This window comes from Bombina bombina, chromosome 2, assembly GCF_027579735.1.
Source record: "Bombina bombina isolate aBomBom1 chromosome 2, aBomBom1.pri, whole genome shotgun sequence".
NCBI classification, from domain to species: domain Eukaryota; kingdom Metazoa; phylum Chordata; class Amphibia; order Anura; family Bombinatoridae; genus Bombina; species Bombina bombina.
In genome coordinates, this window is record NC_069500.1 from 131,337,483 (window position 1) to 131,356,545 (window position 19,063).

The 19,063-nt window shown below is 33.5% G+C and overlaps 1 protein-coding gene across 1 annotated transcript in view; it reads left to right on the forward strand.

The window, feature by feature from the left end:
* Positions 1 to 19,063, forward strand: part of PARP8 (poly(ADP-ribose) polymerase family member 8) — a 550,091-nt gene that overhangs the window by 478,865 nt on the left and 52,163 nt on the right. Inside the window, exons 18-21 of the mRNA XM_053701262.1 lie at positions 3,482 to 3,549; positions 5,610 to 5,658; positions 7,435 to 7,547; positions 13,228 to 13,300. Coding sequence (XP_053557237.1) covers positions 3,482 to 3,549; positions 5,610 to 5,658; positions 7,435 to 7,547; positions 13,228 to 13,300 — 303 coding nt within the window. The remainder of the gene's footprint in view (positions 1 to 3,481; positions 3,550 to 5,609; positions 5,659 to 7,434; positions 7,548 to 13,227; positions 13,301 to 19,063) is intronic.

Genomic DNA, 19,063 nt, shown 5'->3' on the forward strand with positions numbered 1-19,063 from the left:
GAAATAAGGAATGTTGAACATCCTGAGTCAAGGCAAATAAATGTTTGAATACATATATTTAGAACTTTATATAAAAAGTGCCCAACCATAGCTTAGAGTGTCACAGAAAATAAGACTTACTTAGCCCAGGACACTCATCTACATGTAGTAGAAAGCCAAACCAGTACTGAAACGAGAATCAGTAGAGGAAATGGTATATATAAGAGTATATCGTCGATCTGAAAAGGGGGGTAAGAGATGAATCTCTACGACCGATAACAGAGAACCTATGAAATAGACCCCGTAGAAGGAGATCACTGCATTCAAATAGGCAATACTCTCCTCACATCCCTCTGACATTCACTGCACGCTGAGAGGAAAACCGGGCTCCAACCTGCTGCGGAGCGCATATCAACGTAGAATCTAGCACAAACTTACTTCACCACCTCCATAGGAGGCAAAGTTTGTAAAACTGATTTGTGGGTGTGGTGAGGGGTGTATTTATAGGCATTTTGAGGTTTGGGAAACTTTGCCCCTCCTGGTAGGAATGTATATCCCATACGTCACTAGCTCATGGACTCTTGCTAATTACATGAAAGAAACATACATTTCTCATACTTTATTTATTTTAATTCAACTGCCTTGACAACCAGAAAACTTGGTTTTAAATGAATGACATTTTTTTTTTATTATTCACAATTCTTTAAGTGTTTAAGTTTTTCTGAGTGCTCCCTTGACATGTTCAAAAAAAGAACTGCTTCCTGGTTTATTAAAATTTTTAGAAATATGGGTCACATCACATATTTAACTATGAAACTTGTACTCCTCTCAAATATAAAATCATAAAGTGGGGTAAATATATATTAAATGGTAAGAACATGGCAGCTTATTAATTTTGAATAACAATTTTTAATGAAAAACAATTCCATCATGGCATAGGTTTTATTGTTTGATCAACATTTGCAAGTCCAGTTGCAGTGATTAATGATCATTTAGATGATAGCATGTACGTAGGCTACACATTTCATGCTTAGTCATCTGTTCTAAAATTGTTCTTGGCGATAGGAATTCCAATGCAAATTCTCTAAATGGAAAGTACTGGTGGGCTTTACATGATTCTAAGTCATTTGAATTCCATGTGGTAACCCAGTTTTCTTATAGAGTGAAATAGCCTTGAATTTAAAAACTCATGCAAGCCACTTTGCACAGCTTTTGTTAATGGATTCAAATTGACACTATGGGGTAGATTTAATAAGCAGCGAATGCTGCTATCTACCCCTATAGTTTCTGGCTCGCTGGAAACAGAAGTTAAGAAACAACAGTCGTAAGATCGCTGTTCCTTAACTTCTCCGCCACCTTTTAGGTGGCAGACTGCAATCATCCAGATCAGATACGATCGGGATGATTGACACGATTGGCCGCGAATGTGCAGGGGGCGGCTTTGCACAAGCATTTTTGTTAAATGGCGACAGTGTATGCTGTCAGCATTTTGCGATGCCGGGAGGACACCCGACATTCATTAAATTGACCCCATGCCATATTACAAGCAACTGCCAATAAATAAACAATTACATTTTTAAAATAAATTTCTGGAAACTGCCATTGTAAAATATTGTGTCTAACTTCACAAATGGGCTAGAATGTGATGTTTATTAACATAAAATACATTACAAATCAGTATAGAACTGACTAAAAAGAATACATAATTATGTTCCCTGTTTTTGCAAATTATATTTGGAGTGCGTATTATCATGTGATTAAAAGCAATAAACTATATATAATACTATTTTCTGAATAAAGTTTATTGGTTTTATTCACATGAATAGAGTTAGCAAAAACAGGAAGCATAAGTGTGCTATTATGTGTATTATTTTTAGACAGTTCTATACTGATTTGTAATGTAATTGAATTGTTCTCTAAGTGTCAGTGTTTGCTTGTATATATAGCACTGTTACAGTATTGATCTGTTGACACAAACTAACCTTTAGCAAAGTACATCAGCAAGCAAATGTTGACAGTGATTGAAAGGACCATAGACTAAAATTGACTATAAAAGGCATACAAGTTTGAAAGTTGTTGTTGTATAAGAAATTAATTGTTTACTAAAGACATTCTATGCATATGAAAAAGTACATAGCATATCAAAATAATATTTAACCCATGTTTTTTTTAAAACAAAATACATTTTCCATATTCATTTAATTGTAATTGTTCAATAATAATAAATTGAAAACCCACTCTAAAGCTTGTTGCTTTATTGGGAAGTCTAAATTTTATAAAATCAAGATTACCCTTCTCTGCTTATTCAGGAACAAGGGTGTTAATTATTAATTGTTCAATGAGATTAAGTAAAATGAAACAATATTTTATCTTTAAAATTCTGTTTCAGATAATATCAGTCCATGCTACAAATAGCTTTGCTATCGATACTAAACAAGACTGACACATATTTTAAACATGCAAAGTCATTTTCAGGTGCCACAATATGTATCTATTTTCAAGATTAACTAAATTAAAATGAGCTGTTTGATTACAATGACTCAGATTTCAAATCAGCCGCACTGAAACAAGCCTTTTGCTACAATGAGGTGAATGTAGAGGCAGCTGTGGCTGTCAACAGCTATTCATGTTTATGAAAATCTATAATGCTAATCCAATAAAGTAGCAAAATTATGCCCCTATACAGTTATAGCAGCTGTTACTTCTACACAAACATTCCATGTGGTTAATTAAAGAAGCCCCATATATCAAGAAACAGCTATAAGCCTTAAGAAAAAGGCAATCTGCACTATCAAAAACAAACGGCCATCCATTGAGTTAACCTCCACTGAAATAAAACCTACTGGAGACTTGGCCAATCACAGTAAATCATTAATGATGGTTATGAGATCTCTGTTAACCCTAACCATGATCTAGTTTTCTAACACTATTAAAAAATAACCACAATACTAACTAGAATTGCCCATATCCATTAATGAATAGTTAAAGTGAAAATAATTCACTGAGGTACCACATTTGAAAAGTTTGAACACCTCAGAATAAGTTCTCTGGGAAGAAAGAATATATTTGAAATTAACTTTGCAAAATACAAATCTCATGGTGTGTGGGTTTGGAAATGAGAATGAATAAATTTGAAATTTATTTTTGAAAAAAATGAAACTTTTTGCACTAAAAAACGTCTACTTGTTTAGTATAATGCTAAGATATTGACATATAATGTAAAACATTATGCCATTATTAATTTTATTATTATTTAAAAATGATTGTGCAAAATGCACTGCTTCATAAACAGACTTGTTCAATTGCCCAAAAGATGTCTAAGCAACATGAGCCATTCATTACATTTTTTGGAATATTCCTATAGAATTAAACTATATGTCGGTCTATCTATCTATCGATCGATCGATCAATCTATCTATCATCTACCTATTACCTTTATATACTGTTCTGTTATATTTATATAGTATAAAACTTGTTTAATCTTAATTTTTAATTATTTTAGGCACCTTATCTGGAAATTAAGAAGCAGATGGATAAGCAAGATCCCTTAGCCCATCCGTTGCTGCAATGGTTTGTTTACTTTTTATACTCTTTCTGGTGCATTGGGTTATCCAAAATATACATTGTCCTCCAGAAACAATCTGTTGCTTAGCCACTGGGAAATAGAAAACACAGACTTACAGCTAGAAGTTTAGCTAGTATAGGTTGACTGTAAAAAAAAAAGGAAACATAGCCTTAATGTACAAAAGCAAATTTATCACCAGGTACATCCACATGGTAGCAGGTAAATAAACTATGAGAAGACATTATATAGTCCTGCTATTTCCTTCTGATGCAGAAGCTCTTGGAAATAAATCAGCTATGTAGACTCTGGGGCAAATGTAGAACAAAGGGATCTGGAACGTTGCATCAGTGTAATTTACTATACGGTTTGTAAGGTGGCATTAATAGAACTATTTGTTATATAGCTCCCTGTATATCTTGTTCCTTGACCTTGCACATTGGGAAAAGTAATTACTACTAAAAGTATACACTGTATAGTGAAATATAACATTTTGTTTAAGAAAAAAAAATAGTAAAATATATTTAGGGTCTGACAATTACAATATAAAATCTGAATCTTTTTATTGGAAAATACCATGCTTGAAAATGTTATACCATTCAGGCAGTAGGTTTCAATTGGAAATTGCATATAATAAGATTCTATACAGCACTTCTGATTTTTTTTTGTCTATATTTTTAAATACATTGTAGTCTAATAGAATGGCTAGGTTAAAAGGATACTAAACCCAAATTGTTTCTTGAATGATTCAGATACTGCATGCAATTTTAAACAACTTTCGGATTTACTCCTACTATCAGTTTTCTTCGTTCTCTTGTTATCTTTTTTTAAAAAGCAGGAATTTAAAACTTAGGAGCCATCCAATTTTGGGTTAAGCACACTGGATAGCGCTTGCTTATTGGTGGCTACATATAGCAAACCAATAAACAAGCATAACCCAGGTTCTCAACCCAAAATGAGCCGGCTCTAAAACTTAACACACTCTTGCTTTTTAAATAAAGATAGCAAGAGAAGGAAGAAAATTTGATAAAAGGAGTAAATTCAAAAGTTGCTTAAAATTGCATGCACTATCTGAATCATTCAAGAAAATTGGGTTTAATGTCCCTTTAAGAAAGTATAATAAACGGCACTATAATCTCTAGTGCAGGGCAGATGCGGCTCATACATTAAAAATACTGATTTGTAACAGCACACAAAAAAGGGACATGAAACCCATTTTTTTTCTTTCATGATTCAGATAGAGAATTTTGAATAACTGTCCAATTTATTTTGATTCTCTAATTTGTTTCTCTTTGTATCCATTGTTTAAAAGTATACTTAGGTATGCACAGAATCTGCTGATCAGTTAGCTACAAATAATGCATTACTGTTCCTTCATCAAATGATACCAAGAGAATGATGCAAATTAGATAATGTAAGTAAATTGTAAATTTGTGTTTAAAATTGTATGATCTATCTAAATCATAAAAGAAAATGTTTGGCTTTAATGTTCCTTTATAGCAAGTAGAAGACTTGAATCAAGTGAAACCACAGGGTCACTGTAACGGTGACCAACACATAAAAATAATTAAAGGGACAGTAAAGTAAAAAGATAAACTTTCATGATTCCTGTAAATAATTCAGTTTTAAACAACGTTCCAATTTACTTATATTATCAGATTTTATTTGTTCTCTTTGTATGTTCAGGAGTAGTAGCAATGTACTACTGAGAGCTAGCTGAACTCATTGGGTGAGCCAAAGAAAAGAGGCATATATGTGCAGTTACTATAAACACATAAACAACTAGTGTGCTTACCACCACAAAGGAAGACACATCCTCAGGGTCTCTTCAGCACGGACACATGTTCCCTCCGGAGGACAAACACATGCAGTGCCAGTCACCAGCTATCTTCCAGTAAAAGAGAATGATGCAAATTTGATCAAATCAGTAGACTGGAAAGATTTTTTTAAAACAGCACGCTCTATCTGAATCACAAACGTTTACTGACAACTTTTTCTTTTTAATCTGATGCATACACCATGTATTTAAACTACTAAATTATTATTTTTTTCTGTTTATTTCTTTCAGGGTTATCTCGAGTAATAGGTCTCATATAGTAAAACTGCCAGTTAACAGAGTAAGTCACCATTAGCCTGTATAAAATAAGATTCATAATCAATGGACAGGTTTCCAATTATACACCTTTTTGTTAGCAAAAGTTTTTAGTTATTCCGGTTGGAACTGGAGCTACTGAACCCATTCAACGCTGTTGGTTATATTTATAAGCAATATCTTTGTTCAGGGACGGACTGGGAATAAAAAGCAGCCCTGGAAAATTTGGAGACCAGTCCTATTTTCCGTAATTCAGTATAATGTCTACACCATATTTTTATCAAAGGGGATTACTGGGATACTCCTTCCCTAAATATTTAATATTAGAATTATATTATGTTTGTTTGTATTTAAAAGAATGCCAGATTGTGGTTTTATAGGTACCCTACAACTCATATACATCCATTAATCACCCCTTTAAATTGTAGCTTTCCAGCCCCAGCTGCTGCAGCCCACCGGGAATTATCCTGGTATCCTGGTAGGCCAATCTGGGCTTGTCTTTATATCCTACCTCAGATTTAGATAAACACCCGTACACTAGATTGTCTATGCTCTGTGCAATTGATATCAACTGGGTCTTTAATTAATAAGTCGACACATTGCAAAAGCTCTTATATAATACATATACGGTAACTATTACTTTCTATGGGATACATTAAAGGGACAGTCTACTTGAAAATTGTTATTGTTTAAAAAGATAGATAATCCCTTTATTACCCATTCCCCACTGTTATAAAAATATACCTTTTACCTCTACAATTACCTGTATCCAAGCACCTGCAGACTGCCCCTTATCTCAGTGCTTTTTTCAATCTTGCATTTAAGTCAATCAGTGCTGGTTTTTGTATAACCAGTATTATTCTGCACGGGCGTGAGCACAATGTTATCAATATGGCACATATGCACTAGCACTGTCTGGCTGTTATTCAAGATTTAAAAAGCACTGAGATACGGGGCAGCCTGCAGGGGCTCAGAAATAAGCAAGCTTAGTGGTTACAAGGCATATTAATACAGGTAGAAAATTTTTTATTTAAACTTCTTGAAAATAGAAACGGTTTGGATTTTGGAATAATTGCATCTTTAAAATGGGAGAGTTTGAAGAGGGGATGGAACCAAGTGTAAACAATATCTTATGTCATTTAGGCAATATTTACTCGCCATAATACAGCTTATGCATGTAACCTAAAGGTAGTTTTACATTATTTTTATACTTTTGTATACATAGAGCCAAGAAAGATAGTACAGTACTGTATTCAAAAAGAACATTTTTGTTGTTTTAAATAAATGTAGACAATTATTTGCATTTTAGAACACAAAAAAAAAAAAAAAAAAACAACAACAAAAAAAACGAAAGTCACATATAGATAAAATTGTGAGTTACAGTCGGGGAAAACTAGTAATTTTTGACAATTTTATTTAAAAAAAATATTAAATAAAAAGTTTGGATTAAGACCAATTTTGGATTTGGGAATATGTACCTGTATAACAATGTTAGTTGTGCAAACCTGAGGAATGGATAATAAATGCTTTATCTATCGTTATAAACAAAAAAACAAATCAAGTATATTGTCCATTTAAACAATATTAGTGATTAGTGATGATACTGTGTTTGCAGCAATGCGTAAGCAAACCTCCTTTTTTCTGAAATGCTAATTATTGTTTTAATTAAACTTGGATGTTATTTCATTTCTAGCCAAAAAACAGTGACATTTCAGCCTTTTCATTTTTCCGAATTAATTTGCAGACCCAAACTATTATTTATGCTGTTCATAATGCTAACTTTGGCTTTTATGTTTTGCAGCAACTTAAATTTATGCACACCGCTCACCAGTTTTTACTCCTCAGCAGTCCACCAGCCAAAGAATCAAATTTTCGAGCTGCTAAAAAACTCTTTGGGAGCACATTTGCATTTCAGTAAGTATTTCAGTGTTTTCTTTTTATTAAAATATTTTTTTTTCTTTAACAATCGAAAAATGTTGATTATTATAAATAACAATAAAATAAAATATCACATGTATTTTCCTATTTCATTAAAGTATTAATTAAATTATTAATGAAATCATCAATGTTAATTATATTAAAGTGTTAAAATAAATAAATAAATTAAATTATTAACAAAATAATAAATGTTAATTTGAAATATAATTTATGTTAAATGTAAAAGAAAACAGCGCCCTCCAGTATCTGATTCACTCACTCACATACTTAAACGGACATTAAACACTAAATGCATTTGATAAGCATAGTATTTAGGCTATTCCCTGCCTCCTGCTAGTCATGGGGCTGCCATGTTGAAATTTGCCTTTCATTGCATTCACGTGCTGATGTGTTGGTGCATGTGCATCAATGTAGCCTTCCTAATTTCCAACGTGACTGCGGTGCATAAAATGTATTTAGGGCCAGATTACGAGTGGAGTGGTAACAGTTACGCATGGGCGATAAGGGGTATATCATTGATGTTTGCGTGCGTCGGGTTTTCTTCTCCTATTACAAGTTGAAAATAAATGTGATCGCTTGAGCGCAATCGCAATTTTCACTAGAATGATTACCACGTCCTCAGAGCTCTGGTTAACTGTATTGCAAAACAAAAAAGTGACACAAAAAAACATCAAAAATACATTACAAGTACAGTTACCCTCATAATAAGATCATCTAATAAAAAGTATTTAACAAAAATATTGCATAAAAAAGTTATAAGGGCTCAAAGATATGAGGTCTCAGATGTTAGAAAAGAAAAAGGCAGGCAAAGGGCTTTAACATAGACATACCTGTACATCTCTAAAGCTGTATATGCATGTATTTATATACGTTTATATATGTATACATATGTATGTATATGTGTATATATGTATTTACAGACATATATACATATATAAACACATAAATACATGTGTACATACAGTATATATATATATATATATATATATATATATATATATATATATATATATATATATATATATAATTGCAATTACAAATGTTTAGTCATTTTCATGTTTATTTCTTTTGTTTGTATTGGTATGACACAAAAAAGTGGAGGAAAAAAAGCCAAATCTGACACATTCCATGCAAAACTCCAAAAATGGACTGGACAAAATTATTGGCCTCAATTTAATATTTGGTAGCACACCCCTTGGAAAAAATAACTGAAATCAATTGCTTCCTGTAACCATCAATAAGTTTCTTACACCTCTCTACTGGAATTTTGGACCACTCTTCTTTCGCCAGCTACTCCAGGTCTCTCAGATTGCAAGGGTTTCTTTTCCAAACTGCTGTTTTGAGATCTTTCCACTGGTGCTCTATGGAATTGAGATCTGGACTCATTGCTGGCCAGATCAGTACTCTTCAGCGCTATCTCTTAAACCAATTCTGGTTGCTTTCTGATGTGTGCTTTGGGTCATTGTACTGCTGTAAGACCCAAAACCTCTGATGGAGACCCAACTTTCTGACACTGGGCCATACATTGCACCATAGAATCCTTTAGTAGTCTTCAGATTGCATAATGCCATGCACAGAATCAAGACATCCAGTGCCTAAAACAGGAAAGCAACCCCAAAACATCAGTGAATCTTCACTATATTTGACTGTAGGGACTGTCTTTTTGTCTTTAAAAGCCTCATTTCTTTTTCTGAAAACAGTAGAATGATGGGCTTTACCAAAAAGCTTTAATTTTGTTTTGTCTGTCCACAGCACATTCTGCCAAAAGGATTTTGGCTTCCTCAGGTACAATCTGGCTGTTTTATTTTTCTGTGTCAGCAGTGGGATCCTCCTGGGTCTCCTACCATAGCGTCCCTTTTCATTCAGATGGTGACGTATAGTGCAAGCTGAAACATTTGTACCCTGTGTCTGAAGGTCAGCTTGAATTTGTCTGAAAGTTGATCAAGGTTCTTTATCCACCATTCGAACTATCCTTCGTTGCAATATTTGATCAATTTTTCTCTTTTGTCCATATCCAGGGAGATTAGCTACAGTGCCATGGGCTTTAAACTTTGTGACAATGTTGCACACAGTGGACACAGGAACATTAAGATCTCTGGAGATGGACTTGTAACCTTGTGATCATCCATGCTTTTCCACAATTGTTGTTCTCAAATCCTTTGACAATTCTTTGCTGCTCTTTCTCTTCTCTGTGCTCAGTGTGGCACACAGAGACACACATCAGAAAGGTTGAGTCATTGTTCACCATTTTAACTGGTTGCCGGTTAGATTCCTATATTATCAGCACCTGTTAATTGACACAGGTGAGTTTAATTACAAATTACAGGAGCATCACAAACTTGGAATGCAATTATTTCTTACAACATGAGAATGCCTAAACATGCGAAGTGGTGCATTATCTGACAGAAATGCAGGGGTGCCACTATTTTTGGCCATGAATGTATGTATATATATAGAAATACAGTATATATATTTCAGGATGAATAGAAAATATTGTTCTATGTGAAGTACACTGGAATATGAAATATTCATAGTTCTATAAAGGGTTAGCATACATGACAATATGTGATTGGGTTTGCGTGAGAGTTGAGTTGTTTTCTCCCACTTTTTTTGCTCCATTGAATAGGTTATCACACACACAATATTGTATGTTCAGTTTTTTGCACTCGTCGGGTTAGTGTGCAAGGGAAAGTTTCCATAGTTTACTTTCAACTCATAATATGAGCGCAACCCGATGCTTTCAAAAAGCTTACTTCTAGCACAGTTAATGCTCGAGCGGGCATGTTAATTAATGCTCCACTTGTAATCTCGTCCTTAATGTTTAGTGTCCTTTAAACGCCACCATTGTTATTAGTATATTACTTTTTACGCAGGCCACTGGAAATCAGGAATTGTTTCTTTGTACCAGATCATCCAGGAAATTGATGACCTATTTATGTTTAGGACAACATCTCTCCCTGTTTATTAATGGTTTTTATTTTTACATTTAATCTGTGTTTTTTTCCATCTGCTTGATTGCAATTTTGAGTAGTGTGATTATTGAAATGTCATTGTATAAGTAATACATTTATTGAGTGGGGTATTGTATTTCTGTGAGGCAAGGGTGGAACTACCATAGGTGTGAAAGGTGCAGTGGCACCAGGACCCAAGTACTGGGGGGCCATAGCAGCTAGTGTATATATAGGCAAAATCATAATGCAGGGAGCCTTTTATTACTGTAGGTGCCTCCTATCTATCCATCCATCTATCTATCTATCCTTCATTAAAGGGAGGAATAAAACTGTGTGAGGAACAGTCAAACTCTGCTAAGAAGGTGAGGTTGCTAAAGACAGCTTAATGTCAAAATTCATACTCTATGGAAAGACTGAGCACATTGACAAGACACAAGATAGCTATACTGCATCATACAAAAAATGCAGGGATGATAACTATGTGAGCTAATACTCAGATGCACCAAAAAACAGCTATTCCCAAACAAAAAGCAATATACTCTTACATTTACATTAATGTTCTCACTGTCTACTGAACGGAATAACTATCAAATGGAGAAGATAGTAGCCTTTATATTTATTAATCAAAATCTATAAACAAAGACACAATAACATATCATGCAGTAAAACAATCAGTTGATACAAACGCTCTTTATAAATCACACATTTTATATGTGTTGTTGATCAGTTCGTATTAGCAGTTCATGATGCATACGGTGCTAGTTGCATACGGTGCTAGCGAAATCTGCAAAAGAACGTAAGGACTTCAATTAACGCAGTGTAAATGCAATTGTGTATGCAAATAATATCTGTACTCACTTTAAAGATTTGGGATGATCCTCCGGGATCTTTATCACTCAGGGAAATCCTCCATTTGCCCCTGAGGGCCAAGTATGAAGCCACACTTCCTTGCTCTTTCAAGCTAACAAACTTAGGAGCATTGGCAAAAGTTTTACTATTACACGTCGGCTGTAGTGGTATTACTACAACACGTTTCAGTAGAAAACCTTTCTCAAGAGCTTGAGAAAGGTTGTCTACTGAAACACGTTACTCTTAATTCTGGACTATTCTGGCTTCTGTAGAGTAGTAATACCACTACAGCCAGTTTTACTGCGTGATTTTTATTAAATGATATTTTATTGTGTCTGTGTTTATAGATTTTGATTAAGAAATATAAAGGTTATTTTTTTCTTCTTTATTTGCTAGATATTCCAATAAGTAGACAGTGGGGAACATTTATGTGTTCCATGGTTAGCGCACCTTAAATCTAAGGTCTCTCCAAGGCAGAAATTTCAAGGCAGACAGGGGTTTCTAGATGTGCTGTCCATGCTCTTCAGAAGAAGCTCAAAGAAATGGGCAACACTGAGGACCATAGATGAAGTGCTCGGCCAAGGAAACTCAGTGCAGCAGATGAAAGCTAAATCATGCTTATATATCTTAGCAATCAGAAAATGTCCAGCAGTGCCATCAGCTCAGAATTGGTAGAAATTAGTTGGACCCTGGAACACCCATCTACTGTCTGGAGAAGCCTGGTCAGAAGTGGTCTTCATTGAGACCAAAAAGCCATATCTCTGCCATGGAAACAAGGCTAAGGGACTCAACTATGTGCAAACATTTAGGAACTGGTGTGCATAAAAATGTCAACAGGTGCTCTGGATTGATGAGTCAAATTTTTAAATATTTGGCTGTATCAGAAGGTCGTTTGTTGTCAAAGGGATGGAGAGCATTATAAGAATGAGTGTCTGCAGACAACAATTAAGCAAAGTGCAGGTTCCTTGTAAGTTTAGGGCAGCATTTCTGCAAATTAAGTTGGGGGTTTTATCATAAGTAATGGTCTCCTCAATGCTGAGAAGTACAGGCAGATAGTTATCAATCATGCAATATTATAAGGGCGGCATCTGATTGGTCCCAAATGTATTCTGCAGAATGACAAGAACCCCAAACATACAGCCAAAGTAATTGAGAACTATCTTCAACATAAAGAAGAACATGGAGTCCTAAAAGTGATGGTATGCCCTCCACAGACCCCTGATCTCAACGTCATCAAGTCTGTCTGGGATTATATAACAAGACCAAAGCAACTAAGGCTGCCTAAATCCACAGAAGAAATGTAGTTAGTTTTCAAAGATGTTTGGAAGAACCTACCTGCCAAGTTCCTCAAAAAACTGTTTGCAAGCGTACACAGAAAAATGTATGCTGTTTTGAGGGAAAAGGGTGGTCATACTGAATATTAATTCAATTTAGATTTTTCTTCTGATGAAACTAAAATATTAACATTTCTATTTTTGAAAGCATTCTTACTTTATAGCATTTTTCCACACCTGCCTATCTTTTGCACAATACTGTATATTCATAAGAATTTTATTTAAATAATATGTATTACATTAAGTTACATTTGTGGCTGTATCTATCAATATCACTGTAATTTTGTATGTTTTTTTTTACAAACATCAACATGTTTTTTATTGATATGACTTTTTAAATATTTAGAGCACGGCAATTTGACACAATTGAGTAATGACAGTGTGAGTAGGATTAACAACATGTGACCAATATTTTAATTTTTGATAATTATATTATAAATAGCTAATATTACTTATATTTATGGTCACTGTAAGTTATTGTACTATAAACATTCTAATAATTTATTATTCTTATTTTTTTAGTGGTTCGCACATTGAAAACTGGCACTCCATACTGAGAAATGGTTTGGTTGTAGCTTCCAATACAAGACTACAGGTATAGCAATTTATTAAAAATAGTGTTAAATGCAATAAGCAATAGTTATTAAATGAAATAGTGTGGATGTTTCATGGAAATTATATAATATTTACTTATTTATGTTATAAAAAATGTTGGTATTATTTTTAGGTCTTTAATAACACCTCATGGGCGTCTTTGTCATGTAAATTGTTTTATACTATTATTTACTTTTTTGTTCTTTTTTTACTTTTTTTATTAATATTATATTATAAAGATGATCATTATAGCTATAGACCTGCATGACAAGGAAAATTAAGTTGGAATTATAAAAGAAAAGATATGGATTTTAGGAAAAAAGAGAATAATTTAGATAAAGGCAAAACAGTAAATCCCTTGATTAAGTGTAAATATTAAGGACTAGATTATGAGTGGAGTCATAGATTGCGCTCTCACTAGCACATTAACTTTGCTCAACTAAGGCTTTTTGTGCGTCGGGTACCACACGTATTACAAGTTGATTATAAAAAGTTTTGCTCGCTTGGTAATCCAATGCGCGCAAATAGCCAAAGTTACAATATTGTGACCACGTTAACATATTCCCCCGTAGACTTCAATGGAGCGTAAAAAGTGTGTGTGTGGGGGGGACGTAAGCGCAAATCTGATCTCAGTTCTCAAGTGCACTAACCTGACATGAAATATGACTATTTCACAGTCCAATCTTCCTCACATAGAAGAATATGTTTTATTTATTTTTGAATACATATTTCTAAATATATCTGATTGGTACAATATATATCTATCTATCTATCTATCTATCTATCTATCTATCTATCTATATATATATATATTTATAAATACTTAGAACATATTCCCTTATGTGAATTACATTGGAATGTGAAATATTTACACAACATACACAGTTAAACACTATTAAATATGAATATTGCATAATTAGGATTTTTCATGTTTTAAGCCACTTGACTACAAAGGGCTCCAATGCACACACACACACACACATATATATATATATATATATATATATATATATATATATATATCAATATATGAAAAAATATGTATTTATGTGTTTATATGTGTATATATATGTCTGTAAATGCATGAAAACACATATAAATACATATGCACACACATATTAACACACATATATAATATATATTCATATTTAGACATATATATATACATATATATAAATATATACAGTATATACATATATATATATATATATATATATATATATATATATATATAAATATATATGTGTGTGTTAAAGCCCTTTGCATGCCTTTTTTCTAACACCTGAGACTTCATATTTTTTTTAAATATTTTTTTTATATAATGTTATTATGAGTGTAACTGTACTTTTTAATGTGATTTTGATGTGTTTTGTGCCACTTTTTATTTGAGCGTAACAGTTAACCAGAGCACTGAAGTCGCGATAACCTGACACTCGTTAAATTCAATTGCGCTTGAGTAAATGCGTTTACTTTCAAATTGTAATAAGTGCACTACTTACTACCTGTTCAAAGACCTGCGATAAACTCCTTCTCGCTTTTGCACAACAATTAACGCCCCACTTGTAATCTAGCCCTAAGTTGGTAGTTTCTTGTCCTTACTATGATAAAGACAAATAATAGCAATCATTGTAACTATGGCATTTAGAATAACAGGTGCTGTGGAGAAAAACGTATTGAGGATGTGATAAAAGTTTATGCAAGGTAAATCAGGGTCCCAAATTCCTGTAAATATCTATGAGTTCCATTGCCTAGCATGTATACATTTTAACTATCATCTATAAGTAGATTATCAGAGAGCAAGCATTTTCAAGATGTAATTCTAAAAATGTAACTAAAGAGCTTTAGAGGTATATTATAACCATTATTCGAACATGAGTGATAAAATATATATATATATATATATATATATATATATATATATACTGTATGTATGTATGTATATATATATATATATATATATACATATATATATATATATATATATATATATATATATATATATATATACATACATACATACATACATACATACATACATACATATATATATATACATACATACATATATCCACATTGTTGGTCCTAGCTTTTGGTGATATAAATTTGCTGAGACATGGAAATATGTTGTTTTATGAATAGAATATAGTTTGTTATTTCAGTGATTTTATGATTAGTTTCTGATTGTGGACTCTAAAGGGTCCTATAATATTGAGAGAGTTAATGCATATGCTAAAAAATACTATCTACTAATCTTAGTAATGCAACATGTAGGAGGATTGGTGAGAAATATGGCAACATGGAGCACAGCTGTTGGGGCAAAATGTATCTTGTCATGAGAGTCTTGGAGAGAATTATATATGGTGAAGAATGATGTCTGATTTCCTAGGTCCTCAGAGAAATGAAGAGTTTCTGATAGTTTGAAGGTGCAGTATGTCAGATCTTAGATAATAATCTTGTCCTATTTTGTCTAAGAGCCGGACATCCCTTGAATAAACTAGGAACTATGCACAAAAAGTGGAACGTTTCCCAAGCATAAGAACTCTATATAAGATATTTATTTTTATCAATCCAAACTGAAGAATTGGTTGGACAGCCATACATTTCCACACATAAGAGTCCTGATTAAAACAATTATATTTTAAAATAAAGAAATGATTCACTGTTTATTGATAAGGTTGTATAATAAAGCCACATGAATATGTGTAACAGCTGTTGATGCCCCCAATAATTACATGTTTTTCCCACCTTATTAGTTCACTATGAGGCTTTTCTGTACTGCTTGGATGCAGATTTGTTCATCAACACCTTCTTATCGGTATTGTGGCAGGTACACAAGTTAGGAATGAATAACATATACAGGCATATAGTAGAATCTAATATAACATCTGTAGTTGGTTAATTGTTTTTATTACCATTATTTCTTCTCTAAAGTAATGCAGCTACTAAGTAGAGCAGGACAGGAATACCTCGCTTTACAGCACTTTGCTAATACAGCACTAATACAGAGCTGAAGTCTAGTATTTGGAAACACTACTGTACTCTTCGCAAGATTGTAAGAAAGGCGACTGGCACCAGTTTTGTTATGCGTAGTTCAGTCTGTTTACGGCATTGAAGTGCACTTTATGTCTCATTATTTTACTACAATAATTTTCATTATTTTAAGGAACTGTACAGTTTTTATTGAATACTAATTAAATACTGTACTGTGCTAGAGTTAAACTAAACTTAGCGCTAAAGCACACCTAATAAATGTTATTTCAAACATGTTTTCAAGTTTGTAAACACACTGGCAAACGAAAACCTCCTTGCTACGGTCCCTAACCTGCTGTATGCCTAAACAATAAAATGGTATATCTAACTTTAAGTGAGCCATTTCTTGTGGACTATAAATTAAATCCAATTACATAATAGACTAATTGTTTTTTTACAAAAAATTTATCTTTTATATATAAATATATATAAGATGTATTTTTTTTAGTTTGAATGAGCCAATCCATTGGCATTACTATGTTAGTGAATGCTTGCTTAATAGTTATAGTTGTTCTTTTATTAAATGATTAATTGCAAAAACTTTAAACAATCAAGTAGAAATAGTATATATTGGAAACATGGGTTTGATCCTTTAAGTGTTTTAACAACTTGAGATTGAATAATATTAAAGTGATCTTGAATGTTACTGATATTTTAGATGGAGATTAATTAATTAGTTGTAAGGAAGTTGCGCTATAACTTACTTTTTAATATAGTGCTTAAATTCAAATACCCCACGCTCCGGCTGCCTACTTTCTAAATATTTTTATTTTAGTGTGAACTAACAGTTTTAACTGTTCAACAATCGGTACTCTAGCTACAAATAAAAGAAAAACCCTGTTTAAGTGCTAAACAGCTAGAGCACCAATTGGAGAACTATATGAACCGTTAGCTCACCAAAAAAAAAATTACTTTGAATTTCAGTGCTACGTTAAAAAACAAGTTAAAGCACATCTTCATTACGACTTATTAATTAAACTCCATCCAAAATATTGCTAACATTCCAGATCTGTTTATAGAAAGAGGAAAGTTTGCCATCACTTTAAATAAAACTGCAACTGTTGCAACTTGTCTATATACTGTTATTGCACTTGTTCATTTGCTCATAAAATGTATGATCATTAGTAGTATTACAGCAAAACCACACAATTTAATAAGCAATGACATTTGTTGTTGACATCAGCAAAGGATGCTGTGACTAACCAAATAGTTTGTAAAGTGTGAAATGTTGCTTATCTATCGGCTAGATTATGAGTTTTGCGTTATGAGCTGTGCGTTGCTAACTTGCACGTTATTGTCACCGTTCACTTTCCTACAGCGCTGGTATTACAGGTTTTTAAAAACCCGGCATCAAAAGGCAAGAAGTGAGCGTAGAGCAAAATTGTGCTCAATACCGCACTCCAATACCAGCGCTGCTTAAGTCAGCGGTGAGCTGGTTGTACGTGCTCGTGCACGATTTCCCCATAGACATCAATGGGGAGAGCCGGCTGAAAAAAAGCCTAACACCTGCAAAAAAGCAGCGTAAAGCTCAGTAACGCAGCCCCTATGGGGAAACACATTTTATGTTTACACCTAACACCCTAACATGAACCCCGAGTCTAAACACCCCTAATCTTACATTTATTAACCCCTAATCTGCCTCCCCCGACATCGCCGACACCTAAATTAACCCCTAATATGCCGCTCCCGACATCACCACCACTATAATAAACATATTAACCCCTAAACCGCCGCGCTCCCACATCGCCAACACTAGTTAAAAATGATTAAACCCTAATCTGTCGCCCCTAACATCGCCGCCATCTACCTTCATTTATTAACCCTAATCTGCCGCCCCCAATGTCGCCGCCACTATACTAAATTTATTAACCCCTAAACCTAAGTCTAACCCTAACACCCCCTAACTTAAATATAATTAAAATAAATCTAAAGAAAACTTACTATTAATAACTAAATAATTCCTATTTAAAACTAAATACTTACCTGTAAAATAAGCCCTAAGCTAGCTACAATATAACTAATAGTTACATTGTATCTAGCTTACGGTTTATTTTTATTTTACAGGCAAGTTTGTATTTATTTTAACTAGGTAGAATAGTTACTAAATAGTGATGAACTATTTACTAACTAACTAGCTAAAATAAATACAAATTGACCTGTAAAATAAAACCTAACCTAAGTTACACTAACACTTAACACTACCCTACTAATTACAGCTAATCTAATAGCCCTATAAAAATAAACCCCTCCCCCAAAATAATAAAAACCCCTAGCCTAAACTAAACTACCAATAGCCCTTAAAAGGGCCTTTTGCGGGGCATTGCCCCAAAGAAATCAGCTCTTTTACCTGAAAAAATACAAACATCCCCCCTAACAGTAAAACCCACCACCCACACAACCAACCCCCCAAATAAAACCCTAACTAAAAAAACCTAAGCTCCCCAATGCCCTGAAAAGGGCATTTAGCTCTATTGCAGCCCAAACCCTAACCTAAAAATAAAACCCACCCAATAAACCCTTAAAAAAAACTAACACTAACCCTTGAAGATCCACTTACAGTTTTGAAGAACCGACATCCATTCTCAACGAAGCCGGGAGAAGTGGTCCTCTAGACGGACAGAAGTCTTCATCCAGACGGCATCTTCTATCTTCATCCATTCGGCACGGAGCGGCTCCATCTTCAAGACAACCGGCGCGGAGCATCCTCTTCAAACGAAGTCTTCTTCCCGAATGA